The 21,441-nt window shown below is 42.7% G+C and overlaps 1 protein-coding gene across 1 annotated transcript in view; it reads left to right on the top strand.

Moving 5' to 3' along the window:
- The first annotated feature begins 1,116 nt into the window (after nucleotides 1–1,116).
- kcnh5b (potassium voltage-gated channel, subfamily H (eag-related), member 5b) overlaps nucleotides 1,117–21,441 on the top strand; it is a 112,465-nt gene continuing 92,140 nt past the window's right edge. Inside the window, exons 1-2 of the mRNA XM_034562786.1 lie at nucleotides 1,117–1,189; nucleotides 18,216–18,339. Of these exons, the coding sequence (XP_034418677.1) occupies nucleotides 1,117–1,189; nucleotides 18,216–18,339 (197 nt within the window). The remainder of the gene's footprint in view (nucleotides 1,190–18,215; nucleotides 18,340–21,441) is intronic.

Genomic DNA, 21,441 nt, shown 5'->3' on the forward strand with positions numbered 1-21,441 from the left:
AAATCTGAACCATCGATGTCGTGCGGTCACAAGGAGGCATTGCTGTGTTTTTAAAAGATAACTTCTCATTTTCTCTTATTATTACATTGCTCACACAGATTACAGCGCGTTTATTTCGGTATGGCTACGAAAGCCGGATGAGAGCCGCCTGCAGAAGTAGACACGGCTTCATTTCGGGCCTTCTGTGGTTTTAGGTTGAACGCAGGAGGCCGACGCCCTCCACCAGGCTGCAGTCATCACGCGCTGTTACGCAACTTAAGTGAGACCATTTGAAGCTATGAATAAGTGCAGCCTCCTTAATACTCCTGCAGTCAATAATGTAGACGCTCTGGGCCTCGGTGCAGCTCGGAGTGAAGATGGCTCAGTAAATAAAAGGTGGTGGCGTCAGACCAACGGGGGGGGGGGGTCTCAGCTCCTCGGGGGCCCGTTAACCCTTCATGCGCGCTAACGAGCTCCTGAGGGACTCCTGTTGCCACTTCTCACTGATACTTGAAGTATGCTTATTTACTTTGTTGAAAAGCCCGGAGAGCCCACATGAAGAGATGTAAATATATATTATAACCGATCAAATATAACTAAGTAATGTAGTATAATTAGATTAATTTCTTTATTTAAGATGTCATTAAACTTAATGAACTGGCAATGAGGATTACAACAAATAGACAAATAGACAATAACACAACACTTTTTCACTTTCAAGCCATTGATGCCCGTGTTTTATGTTTTATTTATTTATAAATGTCTTGTTTTGAATTAGAATGTCCCGTCTTAAATGTGTTTGATGAGTCGACAACTTCATTTCGTACCCTACCCTTAATAATGAGAATAAATATTACTATATATATATTTATTATAAAGATACAGACTGAACAATATCTCCAATAAAAGTGATGCGTTTTTGTTTCTGGCCATCATTGTTTTTGAGGGACCGAGCTCGCAGCAGTTCGCACCGCGCATGCGTCCTTGGAGCCCCGGTCGGGCAGCGGGTTTCAGGGCTTCAGTGCGCCTCGAGCAGCCGGAGCGCCGGGTTACAATGAGCTTCTCCACCGGTCCGACTGAGAGCCAGCGCCAGTACCGACCTCCGAGCAGCGGACACGCCGCCGCAGACGCAGCAGGATGCCCGGGGGAAAGAGGGGGCTCGTGGCACCGCAGAACACTTTCCTGGAGAACATCGTCCGGCGGTCGAGTGGTGAGTCCGGCCGGAGCGACGCTGCTTTCTGGGGGGTTTGGGGTTCACCGGGACCGGGACTCTGCTGATGGAATATATTTTTATTTTTATATATATAAATATATGCAGCCACGGAGCTTTGGTGCATAGTCAGCCTCTACACCATCATTTACAGTGATGGAGTTTACCGACTCTCTCCATTAAAGTCACGGCATAAGTTGCATGTGCACGCGGGACCGGTTCCACCGGGAGCGACGTGGTTCTTTTGGTTCTTGGTTCGTGGTTCTTTTGGTTTGTGGTTCTTTTGGTTCGTGGTTCTTTTGGTTCTTTTGATTCGTGGTTCTTTTGGTTCTTTTGGTTCTTTTGGTTCTCTTGGTTCGTGGTTCTTTTGGTTCTTTTGGTTCGTGGTTCTTTTGGTTCTTGGTTCGTGTTTCTTTTGGTTCTTGGTTTGTGGTTCTTTTGGTTCTTTTGGTTCGTGGTTCTTTTGATTCGTGGTTCTTTTGGTTCTTTTGGTTCTTGGTTCTTTTGGTTCTTTTGGTTCTTTTGATTTTTGGTTCGTGGTTCTTTTGGTTCGTGGTTCTTTTGGTTCTTTTGGTTCTTTTGGTTCTTTTGGTTCGTGGTTCTTTTGGTTCTTTTGTTTCTTTTGATTCGTGGTTCTTTTGGTTCGTGGTTCTTTTGGTTCTTTTGGTTCGTGGTTCTTTTGGAAGTCTCCGTTTACCGTTTTATATCCACAACAATGAAACGCGTCCACGTGAGCTCTAAACCAACTGGAGATGTAAAGTATGTTTGGCTCATTAAATACTGAAAGCTGCTCAGCCCGTGAAGCTGGGACCATCTGGCCATTAGTGGACTCCACTTCCCAATATTATTATTATTATTATTTTAGGGAGTGTAATATTAAATAAATACCAAAATGTAATCTCCGTTAATATGAAACTAAAACGCGTTTTATGGGGACAAAGTGGATTAAAATGTGAATAATGCACAGTTATTGTTCATCTTAATGGGTTTGTTTTGATCCGGGTTCTTTACCTGTGAGGAGCGCGTGACTTGGCACCACACGCGCTCCTCTTCATCTGTCTGGTTCCTTGAAGCACCGGGTTGAGGATGAGGAGGCTGCGGGGTTCATGTCCTCCTCATGGGAGCCGGTGGTCGGAGAGCCGGGGTCTGTTTTTTAATATTAGTTATTAGTTGGAAGATGTTATTGTGAGGCGTTCAGCTGGTTCCAGATCAGCAGCCTTTAAGTTTAGAGCTCTTGGATTAAATCTGCAGGATTACATTTGTGTTCCTGCTGCTGAATATCAGGTATTGATTATTGGCTAATTTATAGTAATACAGACATCCGAACAAGTATCCAGAGAGTAAAACAACTATCTGGTGCTTTATGAGAGACAGTGTTACTCATACAGAGACGTTTAATATTCAAAATGACGTTTAATTAGTATACGGATGTGATTTTCTGACTGACTGTTTTTGGTGAGATGTCTGTTCAACACAAGATGAAGAGATTTTAACGTTCTGCGATTAAACAATTCAAAATAATTAAGAGTTTAAAGGAGACGACTAAGCGTCCTTACTAGGACTCCTTCAGCTTAGTGGAGACTTGAGGTCACGTGACCTGGAGCTCCTGCACAGCTGCTGACTTCGCACTTCAAACTTCATAACAGGTGTTCAATTGGGAAGAATATTTATGTGATAATCCAAAATCAAATGGAAGAACCCCATTGGGAACCAGCGCGATGCTAACTGTTAGCTACTAAAATATATCATTTTAAACTGTAGTGATTTAAACACAGAGCAGTAATTTAAACTGTCCGTTTCATTACTTCCTCTTCACGTGAATATGCAAATGTCAATCAGACAATAAAACACATGAGAATTAAAGAACGTTGCTTTTTGTGTGCAGAATGATCACTAATTAGTAACCGCGTGTCAGAGGTACCAGTCAGGGTATTTATATTGATCACATATATATTTACATGTATCGCATGGTTTCATCTGTGGAGGTTTCATCTGTGATGGTTTCATCTGTGATGGTTTCATCTGTGGAGGTTTCATCTGTGATGGTTTCATCTGTGATGGTTTCATCTGTGGAGGTTTCATCTGTGATGGTTTCATCTGTGATGGTTTCATCTGTGATGGTTTCATCTGTGGAGGTTTCATCTGTGGAGGTTTCATCTGTGGAGGTTTCATCTGGAGGTTTCATCTGTGGAGGTTTCATCTGTGGAGGTTTCATCTGTGGAGGTTTCATCTGTGGAGGTTTCATCTGTGATGGTTTCATCTGGAGGTTTCATCTGTGATGGTTTCATCTGGAGGTTTCATCTGTGATGGTTTCATCTGTGGAGGTTTCATCTGGAGGTTTCATCTGTGGAGGTTTCATCTGGAGGTTTCATCTGTGGAGGTTTCATCTGTGATGGTTTCATCTGTGGAGGTTTCATGTGGAGGTTTCATCTGTGATGGTTTCATCTGTGATGGTTTCTTCTGTGATGGTTTCATCTGGAGGTTTCATCTGTGATGGTTTCATCTGTGGAGGTTTCATCTGGAGGTTTCATCTGTGGAGGTTTCATCTGGAGGTTTCATCTGTGGAGGTTTCATCTGTGATGGTTTCATCTGTGGAGGTTTCATGTGGAGGTTTCATCTGTGATGGTTTCATCTGTGATGGTTTCATCTGGAGGTTTCATCTGTGATGGTTTCATCTGTGATGGTTTCTTCTGTGATGGTTTCATCTGTGGAGGTTTCATCTGTGGAGGTTTCATCTGTGATGGTTTCATCTGTGGAGGTTTCATGTGGAGGTTTCATCTGTGATGGTTTCATCTGTGGAGGTTTCATCTGTGGAGGTTTCTTCTGTGATGGTTTCATCTGTGATGGTTTCATCTGTGGAGGTTTCATGTGGAGGTTTCATCTGTGATGGTTTCATCTGTGGAGGTTTCATCTGTCGAGGTTTCATCTGTCGAGGTTTCATCTGTGATGGTTTCATCTGTGATGGTTTCATCTGGAGGTTTCATCTGTCGAGGTTTCATGTGGAGGTTTCATCTGTGATGGTTTCATCTGTGATGGTTTCATCTGTGGAGGTTTCATCTGTGGAGGTTTCATCTGGAGGTTTCATCTGTGATGGTTTCATCTGTGGAGGTTTCATCTGGAGGTTTCATCTGTGATGGTTTCATCTGTGGAGGTTTCTTCTGTGATGGTTTCATCTGTGGAGGTTTCATCTGTGATGGTTTCATCTGTGGAGGTTTCATGTGGAGGTTTCATCTGTGGAGGTTTCATGTGGAGGTTTCATCTGTGATGGTTTCATCTGTGATGGTTTCATCTGTGATGGTTTCATCTGGAGGTTTCATCTGTGATGGTTTCATCTGTGGAGGTTTCATCTGTGATGGTTTCATCTGTGGAGGTTTCATCTGTGATGGTTTCATCTGTGATGGTTTCATCTGGAGGTTTCATCTGTGATGGTTTCATCTGTGGAGGTTTCTTCTGTGATGGTTTCATCTGTGGAGGTTTCATCTGTGATGGTTTCATCTGTGGAGGTTTCATCTGTGGAGGTTTCATCTGGAGGTTTCATCTGTGATGGTTTCATCTGTGGAGGTTTCTTCTGTGATGGTTTCATCTGTGGAGGTTTCATCTGTGATGGTTTCATCTGTGGAGGTTTCATGTGGAGGTTTCATGTGGAGGTTTCATCTGTGGAGGTTTCATGTGGAGGTTTCATCTGTGATGGTTTCATCTGTGATGGTTTCATCTGGAGGTTTCATCTGTGATGGTTTCATCTGTGGAGGTTTCATCTGTGGAGGTTTCATCTGTGATGGTTTCATCTGTGGAGGTTTCATCTGTGGAGGTTTCATCTGTGATGGTTTCATCTGTGGAGGTTTCATCAGGCCGGTCGGTCGAACCCCAGCTCTTGGTGATGAGAGAGGAGAGCGGCAGAGGTCGGCACGTGGAGGTGAAAGTGACTTTAGGTCCTTTTATTGCGGTGAGGATACCGTTGTGCACCCCGCTCACGGTTTACCCACAATGCACTGTAGTCCGGCTTGTTGTGTGACCACTGAATCTGAAGTTTGGATTTTAACAAAAAGAGTTGGAGGAATAATTTAATTCACAAAAACAACCTTTGTGCTCGTGGAGGAGCAGCGTGTCCTGCGAGTGGCGCCAGAGGAAATACAAGTGTGGCTGTAGGAAGTACTAAAACAGACCCCTAAAAGAATATAAATATATCGTATTGATCGCCTCTCCTCTTTGCTGTCAGACCTTTCTGACGCTGTTTTCGACGCTGTCTTCAAAGCCACGAGACTCCATTGACAAAAACATTAATCTTACCTCTCGGAACACGAGCGTCCTCCATGAATCAGTCGGTTTGTGTCGGCCAGCAGCTCCACTCTGAGAGGTCAACATCTCCATGTTGTTGTGTCCAGATAACGGCTTCACGTGCGCGTCAGAAAGAGGTGAAGGTATCCTGAGTTTCGGTGTCTGAAGGGTTCCTCCTCGGTTCTCGCTTGAGGACATCTCAGACTCGGCTTGCAAGATGTTTTTTCTGTTCGTTTTCATTTTTTCGAGTATCGTCTCAGTTAGTCTGCAATCAATCATGAGTCTGTGTAAACTGTCACGGACATTATGTCTTAACATGCACTTGCCTTGTCAGAGTAAAAGCCCAAATGTTCTCGTAATATCTTCAACAATTAAATGATTTATAGAAAAAGTTGCTGATCCATCAACGAATCGGATTATTCACTGAACTATTACCCACTGAATCCTGTGTTAACCGGGATATTAATTCTTAGTTAAATATCTTAAGTAATAGTGTTTATTGTCAATTTAAACCAAATCTATTTTTAGTTTATAGGGTACGATTTAAATCTTTGTTTCATATATTCTTCCTTATTATCGACCCAAGATCGTCCTCGTTGCCAGTGCTTTGGTACATTTAGTAAAAAAGGAAGTAAAGAGTTAAAGGAAGCACCAAAGTATGCTCTCCATTTCATTCGGTGCCTTCGTCATTTCAGAAACACGATCAGAAACACGATCAGAAACGTGATCAGAAACACGATCAGAAACACGATCAGAAACGTGATCAGAAACACGATCAGAATCACGATCAGAATCACGATCAGAAACACGATCAGAAACGCGATCAGAAACGTGATCAGAATCACGATCAGAAACACGATCAGAAACGTGATCAGAATCACGATCAGAAACACGATCAGAATCACGATCAGAAACGCGATCAGAAACGCGATCAGAAACGTGATCAGAATCACGATCAGAAACACGATCAGAAACGTGATCAGAATCACGATCAGAAACACGATCAGAAACACGATCAGAATCACGATCAGAAACACGATCAGAATCACGATCAGAATCGCGATCAGAAACACATTTGAAACACGATCAGAAACACAATCAGAAACACGATCAGAAACACGATCAGAATCGCGATCAGAAACACGTTTCAAACACGATCAGAAACACGATCAGAATCGCGATCAGAAACACGATCAGAAACACGATCAGAATCACGATCAGAATCACGATCAGAAACACATTTGAAACACGATCAGAAACACAATCAGAAACACGATCAGAAACACGATCAGAAACGCGATCAGAAACGTGATCAGAATCACGATCAGAAACACGATCAGAAACGTGATCAGAATCACGATCAGAAACACGATCAGAATCACGATCAGAAACGCGATCAGAAACGCGATCAGAAACGTGATCAGAATCACGATCAGAAACACGATCAGAAACGTGATCAGAATCACGATCAGAAACACGATCAGAAACACGATCAGAATCACGATCAGAAACACGATCAGAATCACGATCAGAATCGCGATCAGAAACACATTTGAAACACGATCAGAAACACAATCAGAAACACGATCAGAAACACGATCAGAATCGCGATCAGAAACACGTTTCAAACACGATCAGAAACACGATCAGAATCGCGATCAGAAACACGATCAGAAACACGATCAGAATCACGATCAGAATCACGATCAGAAACACATTTGAAACACGATCAGAAACACAATCAGAAACACGATCAGAAACACGATCAGAATCGCGATCAGAAACACGATCAGAATCACGATCAGAAACACGTTTGAAACACGATCAGAATCACGATCAGAAACACGTTTGAAACACGATCAGAAACACAATCAGAAACACGATCAGAAACGCGATCAGAAACACGTTCAGAATCACAATCAGAAACACGTTCAGAATCACGTTCAGAATCACAATCAGAAACACGATCAGAAACGCGACCAGAAACACGATCAGAAACACGTTCAGAATCACGATCAGAAACACGTTCAGAAACACGTTCAGAAACACGTTCAGAATCACGATCAGAAACACGATCAGAAACACGTTCAGAATCACGATCAGAATCACGATCAGAAACGCGATCAGAAACACGTTCAGAAACACGATCAGAAACACGTTCAGATTCACGTTCAGAATCACGATCAGAAACACGATCAGAATCACGATCAGAAACACGATCAGAAACGTGATCAGAATCGCGATCAGAAACACGATCAGAATCACGTTCAGAAACACGTTTCAAACACGATCAGAAACACGATCAGAATCGCGATCAGAAACACGATCAGAAACACGATCAGAATCACGATCAGAAACACGTTTGAAACACGATCAGAAACACGATCAGAATCACGATCAGAAACACGTTTGAAACACGATCAGAAACACGATCAGAAACACGATCAGAATCACGATCAGAAACACGATCAGAAACACGATCAGAATCACGATCAGAAACACGTTTGAAACACGATCAGAAACACAATCAGAAACACGATCAGAATCACGATCAGAAACACGATCAGAATCGCGATCAGAAACACGATCAGAAACACGATCAGAATCACGATCAGAAACACGTTTGAAACACGATCAGAAACACGTTTCAAACACGATCAGAAACACAATCAGAAACGCGATCAGAAACACGATCAGAAACGCGATCAGAATCACGATCAGAAACACGATCAGAATCACGATCAGAAACGCGATCAGAATCGCGATCAGAAACACGATCAGAAACACGATCAGAATCACGATCAGAAACACGTTCAGAAACGCGATCAGAAACACGATCAGAATCACGATCAGAAACGCGATCAGAATCACGATCAGAAACACGATCAGAATCGCGATCAGAAACACGATCAGAAACACGATCAGAATCACGATCAGAAACACGATCAGAATCGCGATAAGAAACACGATCAGAAACGCGATCAGAATCACGATCAGAATCACGATCAGAAACACGATCAGAAACGCGATCAGAATCGCGATCAGAAACACGATCAGAATCACGATCAGAAACACGTTTCAAACACGATCAGAAACACGATCAGAATCGCGATCAGAAACACGATCAGAAACACGATCAGAATCACGATCAGAATCACGATCAGAAACACGTTTGAAACACGATCAGAAACACAATCAGAAACACGATCAGAATCACGATCAGAAACACGATCAGAATCGCGATCAGAAACACGATCAGAATCACGATCAGAAACACGATCAGAATCGCGATCAGAAACACGATCAGAATCACGATCAGAAACACGTTTGAAACACGATCAGAATCACGATCAGAAACACGTTTGAAACACGATCAGAAACACAATCAGAAACACGATCAGAAACGCGATCAGAAACACGTTCAGAATCACAATCAGAAACACGTTCAGAATCACGTTCAGAATCACAATCAGAAACACGATCAGAAACGCGACCAGAAACACGATCAGAAACACGTTCAGAATCACGATCAGAAACACGTTCAGAAACACGTTCAGAAACACGTTCAGAATCACGATCAGAAACACGATCAGAAACACGTTCAGAATCACGATCAGAATCACGATCAGAAACGCGATCAGAAACACGTTCAGAAACACGATCAGAAACACGTTCAGAATCACGTTCAGAATCACGATCAGAAACGCGATCAGAATCGCGATCAGAAACGCGATCAGAAACACGTTTGAAACATGATCAGAAACACGTTCAGAATCACGATCAGAATCACGATCAGAAACACATTTGAAACACGATCAGAAACACAATCAGAAACACAATCAGAAACACGATCAGAAACACGATCAGAATCGCGATCAGAAACACGATCAGAATCACGATCAGAAACACGTTTGAAACACGATCAGAATCACGATCAGAAACACGTTTGAAACACGATCAGAAACACAATCAGAAACACGATCAGAAACGCGATCAGAAACACGTTCAGAATCACAATCAGAAACACGTTCAGAATCACGTTCAGAATCACAATCAGAAACACGATCAGAAACGCGACCAGAAACACGATCAGAAACACGTTCAGAATCACGATCAGAAACACGTTCAGAAACACGTTCAGAAACACGTTCAGAATCACGATCAGAAACACAATCAGAAACACGTTCAGAATCACGATCAGAATCACGATCAGAAACGCGATCAGAAACACGTTCAGAAACACGTTCAGAATCACGTTCAGAATCACAATCAGAAACACGATCAGAAACGCGACCAGAAACACGTTCAGATTCACGTTCAGAATCACGATCAGAATCACGATCAGAAACGCGATCAGAAACACGTTCAGAAACACGTTCAGAATCACGTTCAGAATCACAATCAGAAACACGATCAGAAACGCGACCAGAAACACGTTCAGATTCACGTTCAGAATCACGATCAGAAACACGATCAGAAACGCGATCAGAAACACGTTCAGAATCACGATCAGAAACACGATCAGAATCGCGATCAGAAACGCGATCAGAAACACGTTTGAAACACGATCAGAAACACGTTCAGAATCACAATCAGAAACACGATCAGAAACACGATCAGAATCACGATCAGAAACGCGATCAGAAACACGTTTGAAACACGATCAGAAACGCGACCAGAAGCACGATCAGAAACACGATCAGAATCGCGATCAGAAACACGATCAGAAACACGATCAGAAACGCTATCAGAATCACGATCAGAATCGCGATCAGAAACACGATCAGAAACGCGATCAGAATCACGATCAGAAACACGATCAGAAACGCGATCAGAATCGCGATCAGAAACACGATCAGAATCACGATCAGAAACACGTTTCAAACACGATCAGAATCGCGATCAGAATCGCGATCAGAAACACAATCAGAAACACGTTTCAAACACGATCAGAAACACAATCAGAAACGCGATCAGAAACACGATCAGAAACGCGATCAGAATCACGATCAGAAACACGATCAGAATCACGATCAGAAACGCGATCAGAATCGCGATCAGAATCACGATCAGAAACACGTTCAGAAACGCGATCAGAATCGCGATCAGAAACACGATCAGAATCACGATCAGAAACGCGATCAGAATCACGATCAGAAACACGATCAGAATCGCGATCAGAAACACGATCAGAAACGCGATCAGAAACACGATCAGAAACGCGATCAGAATCACGATCAGAAACACGATCAGAATCACGATCAGAAACACGATCAGAAACGTGATCAGAATCGCGATCAGAAACACTATCAGAATCACGTTCAGAAACACGTTTCAAACACGATCAGAAACACGATCAGAATCGCGATCAGAAACACGATCAGAAACACGATCAGAATCACGATCAGAAACACGTTTGAAACACGATCAGAAACACGATCAGAATCACGATCAGAAACGCGATCAGAATCGCGATCAGAATCACGATCAGAAACACGTTCAGAAACGCGATCAGAATCGCGATCAGAAACACGATCAGAATCACGATCAGAAACGCGATCAGAATCACGATCAGAAACACGATCAGAATCGCGATCAGAAACGCGATCAGAAACACGATCAGAAACGCGATCAGAATCACGATCAGAAACACGATCAGAATCACGATCAGAAACACGATCAGAAACGTGATCAGAATCGCGATCAGAAACACTATCAGAATCACGTTCAGAAACACGTTTCAAACACGATCAGAAACACGATCAGAATCGCGATCAGAAACACGATCAGAAACACGATCAGAATCACGATCAGAAACACGTTTGAAACACGATCAGAAACACGATCAGAATCACGATCAGAAACACGTTTGAAACACGATCAGAAACACGATCAGAAACACGATCAGAATCACGATCAGAAACACGATCAGAAACACGATCAGAAACACGATCAGAATCACGATCAGAAACACGTTTGAAACACGATCAGAAACACAATCAGAAACACGATCAGAATCACGATCAGAAACACGATCAGAATCGCGATCAGAAACACGATCAGAAACACGATCAGAATCACGATCAGAAACACGTTTGAAACACGATCAGAATCACGATCAGAAACACGTTTGAAACACGATCAGAATCGCGATCAGAAACACGATCAGAAACACGATCAGAAACACGTTTCAAACACGATCAGAAACACAATCAGAAACGCGATCAGAAACACGATCAGAAACGCGATCAGAATCACGATCAGAAACACGATCAGAATCACGATCAGAAACGCGATCAGAATCGCGATCAGAAACACGATCAGAAACACGATCAGAATCACGATCAGAAACACGTTCAGAAACGCGATCAGAAACACGATCAGAATCACGATCAGAAACGCGATCAGAATCACGATCAGAAACACGATCAGAATCGCGATCAGAAACACGATCAGAAACGCGATCAGAATCACGATCAGAAACACGATCAGAATCGCGATCAGAAACACGATCAGAAACGCGATCAGAATCACGATCAGAATCATGATCAGAAACACGATCAGAAACGCGATCAGAATCGCGATCAGAAACACGATCAGAATCACGATCAGAAACACGTTTCAAACACGATCAGAAACACGATCAGAATCGCGATCAGAAACACGATCAGAAACACGATCAGAATCACGATCAGAATCACGATCAGAAACACGTTTGAAACACGATCAGAAACACAATCAGAAACACGATCAGAATCACGATCAGAAACACGATCAGAAACACGATCAGAATCACGATCAGAAACACGATCAGAATCGCGATCAGAAACACGATCAGAATCACGATCAGAAACACGTTTGAAACACGATCAGAATCACGATCAGAAACACGTTTGAAACACGATCAGAAACACAATCAGAAACACGATCAGAAACGCGATCAGAAACACGTTCAGAATCACAATCAGAAACACGTTCAGAATCACGTTCAGAATCACTATCAGAAACACGATCAGAAACGCGACCAGAAACACGATCAGAAACACGTTCAGAATCACGATCAGAAACACGTTCAGAAACACGTTCAGAAACACGTTCAGAATCACGATCAGAAACACGATCAGAAACACGTTCAGAATCACGATCAGAATCACGATCAGAAACGCGATCAGAAACACGTTCAGAAACACGATCAGAAACACGTTCAGAATCACGTTCAGAATCACGATCAGAAACGCGATCAGAAACACGTTTGAAACATGATCAGAAACACGTTCAGAATCACAATCAGAAACACGATCAGAAACACGATCAGAATCACGATCAGAAACACGATCAGAATCGCGATCAGAAACACGATCAGAAACACGTTTGAAACACGATCAGAAACGCGACCAGAAGCACGATCAGAAACACGATCAGAAACACGATCAGAAACACGATCAGAAACGCGATCAGAATCACGATCAGAATCGCGATCAGAAACACGATCAGAAACGCGATCAGAATCACGATCAGAATCACGATCAGAAACGCGATCAGAAACGCGATCAGAATCGCGATCAGAAACACGATCAGAATCACGATCAGAAACACGTTTGAAACACGATCAGAAACACGATCAGAATCACGATCAGAAACACGTTTGAAACACGATCAGAAACACGATCAGAAACACGATCAGAATCACGATCAGAATCACGATCAGAAACACGATCAGAAACACAATCAGAAACACGATCAGAATCACGATCAGAAACACGATCAGAATCGCGATCAGAAACACGATCAGAAACACGATCAGAATCACGATCAGAAACACGTTTGAAACACGATCAGAATCACGATCAGAAACACGATCAGAAACACGTTAGAAACGCGATCAGAAACACGATCAGAATCACGATCAGAAACGCGATCAGAAACACGTTCAGAAACACCATCAGAAACACGTTCAGAATCACGTTCAGAATCACGATCAGAAACACGATCAGAAACGCGATCAGAAACACGTTCAGAATCACGATCAGAATCGCGATCAGAAACGCGATCAGAAACACGATCAGAATCACGATCAGAAACGCGATCAGAAACACGTTTGAAACACGATCAGAAACGCGACCAGAAGCACGATCAGAAACACGATCAGAAACGCGACCAGAAACACGATCAGAATCACGATCAGAAACACGATCAGAAACACGATCAGAAGCACGATCAGAAACACGATCAGAAACGCGACCAGAAACACGATCAGAATCACGATCAGAAACACGATCAGAAACACGATCAGAATCACGATCAGAAACACGTTTGAAACACGATCAGAAACGCGATCAGAAACACGATCAGAAACACGATCAGAATCACGATCAGAATCGCGATCAGAAACGCGATCAGAATCGCGATCAGAAACACGATCAGAAACACGATCAGAATCGCGATCAGAAACACGATCAGAAACACGATCAGAAACACGTTTGAAACACGATCAGAAACACGATCAGAATCACGATCAGAATCACGATCAGAAACACGATCAGAAACACGATCAGAAACACGATCAGAAACGCGATCAGAAACGCGACCAGAAACACGATCAGAAACACGTTCAGAATCACGATCAGAAACACGTTCAGAAACACGTTCAGAAACACGTTCAGAATCACGATCAGAAACACGATCAGAAACACGTTCAGAATCACGATCAGAATCACGATCAGAAACGCGATCAGAAACACGTTCAGAAACACGATCAGAAACACGTTCAGAATCACGTTCAGAATCACGATCAGAAACGCGATCAGAAACGCGATCAGAAACACGTTCAGAATCACGATCAGAATCGCGATCAGAAACGCGATCAGAAACACGTTTGAAACATGATCAGAAACACGTTCAGAATCACAATCAGAAACACGATCAGAAACACGATCAGAATCACGATCAGAAACACGATCAGAATCGCGATCAGAAACACGATCAGAAACACGTTTGAAACACGATCAGAAACGCGACCAGAAGCACGATCAGAAACACGATCAGAAACACGATCAGAAACACGATCAGAAACGCGATCAGAATCACGATCAGAATCGCGATCAGAAACACGATCAGAAACGCGATCAGAATCACGATCAGAATCACGATCAGAAACGCGATCAGAAACGCGATCAGAATCGCGATCAGAAACACGATCAGAATCACGATCAGAAACACGTTTGAAACACGATCAGAAACACGATCAGAATCACGATCAGAAACACGTTTGAAACACGATCAGAAACACGATCAGAAACACGATCAGAATCACGATCAGAAACACGTTTGAAACACGATCAGAAACACAATCAGAAACACGATCAGAATCACGATCAGAAACACGATCAGAATCGCGATCAGAAACACGATCAGAAACACGATCAGAATCACGATCAGAAACACGTTTGAAACACGATCAGAATCACGATCAGAAACACGATCAGAAACACGTTAGAAACGCGATCAGAAACACGATCAGAATCACGATCAGAAACGCGATCAGAAACACGTTCAGAAACACCATCAGAAACACGTTCAGAATCACGTTCAGAATCACGTTCAGAATCACGATCAGAAACACGATCAGAAACGCGATCAGAAACACGTTCAGAATCACGATCAGAATCGCGATCAGAAACGCGATCAGAAACACGATCAGAATCACGATCAGAAACGCGATCAGAAACACGTTTGAAACACGATCAGAAACGCGACCAGAATCACGATCAGAAACACGATCAGAAACGCGACCAGAAACACGATCAGAATCACGATCAGAAACACGATCAGAAACACGATCAGAAGCACGATCAGAAACACGATCAGAAACGCGACCAGAAACACGATCAGAATCACGATCAGAAACACGATCAGAAACACGATCAGAATCACGATCAGAAACACGTTTGAAACACGATCAGAAACGCGATCAGAAACACGATCAGAAACACGATCAGAATCACGATCAGAATCGCGATCAGAAACGCGATCAGAATCGCGATCAGAAACACGATCAGAAACACGATCAGAATCGCGATCAGAAACACGATCAGAAACACGATCAGAAACACGTTTGAAACACGATCAGAAACACGATCAGAATCACGATCAGAATCACGATCAGAAACACGATCAGAAACACGATCAGAAACACGATCAGAAACGCGATCAGAAACGCGTTCAGAATCGCGATCAGAAACGCGACCAGAATCACGATCAGAATCACGATCAGAAACACGATCAGAAACACGATCAGAAACACGATCAGAAACGCGTTCAGAATCGCGATCAGAAACGCGACCAGAATCACGATCAGAATCGCGATCAGAAACGCGATCAGAAACGCGATCAGAATCACGATCAGAAACACGATCAGAAACACGATCAGAAACGCGATCAGAAACATGTTCAGAATCGCGATCAGAAACGCGACCAGAATCACGATCAGAATCGCGATCAGAAACGCGACCAGAATCACGATCAGAAACACGTTTGAAACACGATCAGAAACGCGTTTGAAACACGATCAGAAACGCGACCAGAAGCTCTTCAAGGTTTGCTTCACTTCTTGTGAACAGTGAAGTTTTCCTGCAGCACAAAGGACAGAAACTCGTGAATGCACAGAGAACTGAAAATGAATGTGAAAAAAAAAAAAAACTCCTCTAAAAATAAATCCTTTTAGCTTTCAGGGGAAATCTTTGAAAAGCAGCCTCTTAAAATAACGTTGCTCTGAAACCCCGTCCAGGCTTTCCCTGTAATTCATGTGGTTGTTATTGGAAGGCGTTTGACAAGTTATTGTTTTATTAAAAATGGGGTCCGTGGGTTTTTTCTCCCCCTCGACTACAGCTGGAACATTTTGATAGAGTTATTTTCCATCAGCTGCCGTCGGAGGGTTTCACTCGTCGGTCTGTAAAAGCTGCTGAATTCACACGTCTGTGTTTCACCGCAGAAACATTATTACCTTCTTTTTTTACACAGATTAAAATGTAAAATGCTGTTTCACAGGTTTTCCCCTCCGTCTTGTAAACACTTCCTGTGGGGAAGAGGTTTATTCGGGGCATTTGAAGAGCGTCCCATCTTTTCATCCCATAATTCACTTGTTCACCAGCCAACTCTTGTTTTGGGGGGAGAGGAGGAGGTAATGCGTGATTATCTGCCAAAGCACGCAGCAGATCTCACGTGTTGAAAGACGTTCTCTGCAGCTTATTAATTACCTTTTTTAGATATACTGCAGACCTTCTTTCGTTTTCTGACCTTTTCAAAGAAGTCGCAGGGTCCAGTTTGCGGAAAAAAAACAACTTTACCTGTGGACTCTTTGTGTTATCAATGTGCAGAACGCTACTGTAATATTCTGAGTTGGTGTTTACAGCGCTTGTTGGTGAACTCTCACCTGCAGGAAACAGAACTTCATTTTAGGAAACAAAACGTCATACATACAGTTCTCTCACTGTGTTTCCACGCATGTGTATTTTTTTTTGAGGGGTTGTCGGTGATTTCAAGGACAACATCTGAGTCTTCAGTGTTTTCACTCGACAGCAGCAGGACGTCAACTCCTTTGTTTGTTTGAGCGTCCTTCAAACGCACCGGATGGAGAGTTCTTCTGCCCCTGATTGTCTAAAAAGCTCATTTTAGAAGATACTTTTAGTTTATTTTAGTCTGGGTTGTTTTTTTGGGGGGGGGGGGGGGGGTTGTCGACATATTTCTACATGGTGCAGGGAAACAATTTACAAAAAAAGATTAAGATAACATGTGCAAATATTAGGCTGAATATAAAATATTAAAGGAGAGGGGCGGGGCTTCATGCCGGTTGTAACAAAGATGGCCGACACTCTGCAGGTAGAGTGGCTGTGACTCAGAAGAGAGGCGGCAGGTGGCTTTGAGGAAGTAAAGCTGGACCTGGCGGCTTGTTTGTTTTTTGCCCTTTTGATGAACACGTGTTGATTAGCGTGTTAGCTAACGGCTTTGTGTGGCCACGTAGCTTCTTGAGCTAACGTTACAGGTGTGGTTCGATGTCTAATCAGCTGTTGGTAGAGAGGATCCTCTTTGCTAAGCAAGCAGAGGCCTTCTGTCAATCATATTAACACTGAAAACACAGGTTTGTGTTTGCTAGTGTTGAGTGTGTAGCTGCAGGTAATGAAACACCTGACTTCTACCTGCAGCTTCACGCTCGGGGACGTGACCCTCCTACTGGATCTTAGTATTTGTTGGTAGTAGTTTAATAACTGTGAAGCAGAAGCTGGAGAGTTTAATCATTTAAAAACAGAAGCTACCCGGTCCGAGCAACGGTAGTTTTTTTTGTTGTTGCCGTTTTTGTTTATTATGCCGTAATTCAAGATGGCGGTGGCGAAATCACCAAAGTGGAGGCTTTAAAACGTCCAGAAACAAACGGGTGACGTCACCGTGACAACGTTTACTTCTTATGTACAGTTTACGGTTAATAATGGACACAAGTTTTGTGAAAACAAGCTGAAAAGAGACATATAACTTTATAGAATATGATGCACAGCTGCAGAATAAACTAGCCAACTGGGATATGAAGGAGTCACAATGCAACGTACACATTAACCCAGCTGTTATGTTCATAAGAGGTTTGCTTTTCTCTAGACCAGTTCCTTCCTACATTCATCCTGCAGAGGTTTGTGAAGCTCGGCAGCCTTTTATCTGCGTTGCATATTTGATGCCGACATGTTCTCTCTGTCCCGTCCGTCAGAAACCAGCTTCCTCCTGGGAAACGCCCAGATCGTGGAGTGGCCCGTAGTTTACAGCAATGACGGCTTCTGCAAGCTGTCTGGCTTCCACAGGGCTGAGGTCATGCAGAAGAGCAGCACATGCAGGTAAAACAGCTCTTCTTTTCATCACTTTTCAGGCATCGTAAATGTGCACAATTACTAATGTTCAATGTCAGATCACAGCTTACAGGGTGGCCGTGGAGCGACAACCATGTACATGTGCATCCACGTACTGAATCGATAGTAAGCATACATCTCATTTAAGCTTCTAAGGCTTTTTTGTCGTTTTAAATGCTTCGTTTAAAGCAGAACTAATACAAAAAATTGACGGCAACTTCTTTTATGACTTAAAACCCTTTGTTATAGTGCTCCATTTATTCTGCAGAAATCACTGCATATATCTTTTTTTCTATTATTTAAGGTGTTTGTGTGAAAGACAGAGATAGAAAAGGTCATAAAGTGACACACTTTTGTACCTTCCTGCGCCTGTCCCTCCGTAGTGATCATTACAACCTGCCCGGTGTTGCTCTGGAGAATTGTTTACATGATGATAACTTTGTTTACAGCTTCATCGCTGCTGTTATACCATGCAGCAACATCAGCAGAGTCACACGGCTGTTGGTGGTTTTGTTGCCTTTACCCAGCTGTTGGTGGTTTTGTTGCCTTTACCCAACTGTTGGTGGTTTTGTTGCCTTTACCCAGCTGTTGGTGGTTTTGTTGCCTTTACCCAACTGTTGTTGGTTTTGTTGCCTTTACCCAGCTGTTGGTGGTTTTGTTGCCTTTAACCAGCTGTTGGTTGTTTTGTTGCCTTTACCCAGCTGTTGGTGGTTTTGTTGCCTTTACCCAGCTGTTGTTGGTTTTGTTGCCTTTACCCAGCTGTTGGTGGTTTTGTTGCCTTTACCCAGCAGTTGGTGGTTTTGTTGCCTTTACCCAACTGTTGGTGGTTTTGTTGTCTCTACCCAGCTGTTGGTGGTTTTGTTGCCTTTAACCAACTGTTGGTGGTTTTGTTGCCTTTAACCAGCTGTTGTTGGTTTTGTTGCCTTTACCCAGCTGTTGTTGGTTTTGTTGCCTTTACCCAGCTGTTGTTGGTTTTGTTGCCTTTACCCAGCTGTTGTTGGTTTTGTTGCCTTTACCCAGCTGTTGTTGGTTTTGTTGCCTTTACCCAGCTGTTGTTGGTTTTGTTGCCTTTACCCAGCTGTTGGTGGTTTTGTTGCCTTTACCCAACTGTTGGTGGTTTTGTTGCCTTTACCCAGCTGTTGGTGGTTTTGTTGCCTTTACCCAACTGTTGGTGGTTTTGTTGCCTTTAACCAACTGTTGGTGGTTTTGTTGCCTTTAACCAGCTGTTGGTGGTTTTGTTGCCTTTACCCAGCAGTTGGTGGTTTTGTTGTCTCTACCCAACTGTTGGTGGTTTTGTTGCCTTTACCCAACTGTTGGTGGTTTTGTTGCCTTTAACCAACTGTTGGTGGTTTTGTTGCCTTTACCCAGCTGTTGGTGGTTTTGTTGCCTTTACCCAACTGTTGGTGGTGTTGTTGCCTTTACTCAGCTGTTGGTGGTTTTGTTGCCTTTAACCAACTGTTGGTGGTTTTGTTGCCTTTACCCAGCTGTTGGTGGTTTTGTTGTCTCTACCCAACTGTTGGTGGTTTTGTTGCCTTTACCCAACTGTTGGTGGTTTTGTTGTCTCTACCCAACTGTTGGTGGTTTTGTTGCCTTTACCCAGCTGTTGGTGGTTTTGTTGCCTTTACCCAGCTGTTGGTGGTTTTGTTGTCTCTACCCAACTGTTGGTGGTTTTGTTGCCTTTACCCAACTGTTGGTGGTTTTGTTGCCTTTACCCAACTGTTGGTGGTTTTGTTGCCTTTACCCAGCTGTTGGTGGTTTTGTTGTCTCTACCCAACTGTTGGTGGTTTTGTTGCCTTTACCCAGCTGTTGGTGGTTTTGTTGTCTCTACCCAACTGTTGGTGGTTTTGTTGCCTTTACCCAACTGGTTTTGTTGCCTTTACCCAACTGTTGGTGGTTGTGTTGCCTTTAACCAGCTGTTGGTGGTTTTGTTGCCTTTAACCAACTGTTGGTGGTTTTGCTGCGACACTACTCGTGAATAGGGTGATGTAACTAATAAATATTACCATGAAACTTCACCAGATTCTTTATTGTAGTATAAGTGTGACATTGTTCTTAAATAAACATGTGCTAGCTTGTGTTACACCTCTAAAAAGAGGGATAAATAATCAGAGTGATTCAATGCTTTTTCCTGAGCAAGGACTTTACTGCAATGAGCTTATTTGTAGAGATCAATAATGTACAGAGGAAGAGATCCACAGGAGGTAGTACATACTTATTCTACCTCAACATCAGTATTTAAAGTATTACCTGAGATATTTCTAATTTTCTCTCATATTCCTAAAACAGCTTAATCTCTGTTCTTTCACAAAATGGCAGCTACACTTGAGACGGATAGCTAGAATTACACCGTCAACACGCACGCACGCACGCACGCACGCACACACACACACACACACACACACACACACACACACACACACACACACACACACACACACACACACACACACACACACACACACACACACACACTAAAGTAACCAAACTAAAACAACAACATCCTCATGAAACATCTTACACCCACAGGTTAACTTTGTTCATAAATGTTTTCCTCATTTCTTTTGTCATACAATGTTGTATAAATCAGGCTGTGAATGATATATAAACAACCCCCTGTGTAGAAAGCTTCATAATATATTTATGAATGAAAGTGTAAAGTTTGGTGGATGTAAGAGCTGCTGAAGTGGAGATTTATGGATCAGTCTGAGAATGTTTTATTTTTTAAAGAGATGTTTGTTGACGACACAGGAGAATATGGTAAGTAAATTATCTAATAGATATCCACATGAAACTTCAACAGTTACTTTCTGACATTAAGATGATTATTTTTTGTATTACGAGTTTTCTGAAGTGTTATGTTTAAATATACAAATGAGATGTTATCTAATGTTGTCTTTTGGTGAATTTAGGAGAAATCGACAGAAGCAAACAGACAAAGTAGTAAAATAAGCAGCTTAATGTGCATTTTGAATAATGTATTTCCTCTAGTCTGAAAGATGAAATGCTATGGAAGGAAAATAGACGTGAAAGTGCGTGAAAAACATTGTGCGTGTCTCGCCTTAAATATTCATTGGACCAGTTGGTTTAAAC

The sequence above is a fragment of the Cyclopterus lumpus genome, chromosome 22 (assembly GCF_009769545.1).
Source record: "Cyclopterus lumpus isolate fCycLum1 chromosome 22, fCycLum1.pri, whole genome shotgun sequence".
Lineage (NCBI taxonomy): Eukaryota > Metazoa > Chordata > Actinopteri > Perciformes > Cyclopteridae > Cyclopterus > Cyclopterus lumpus.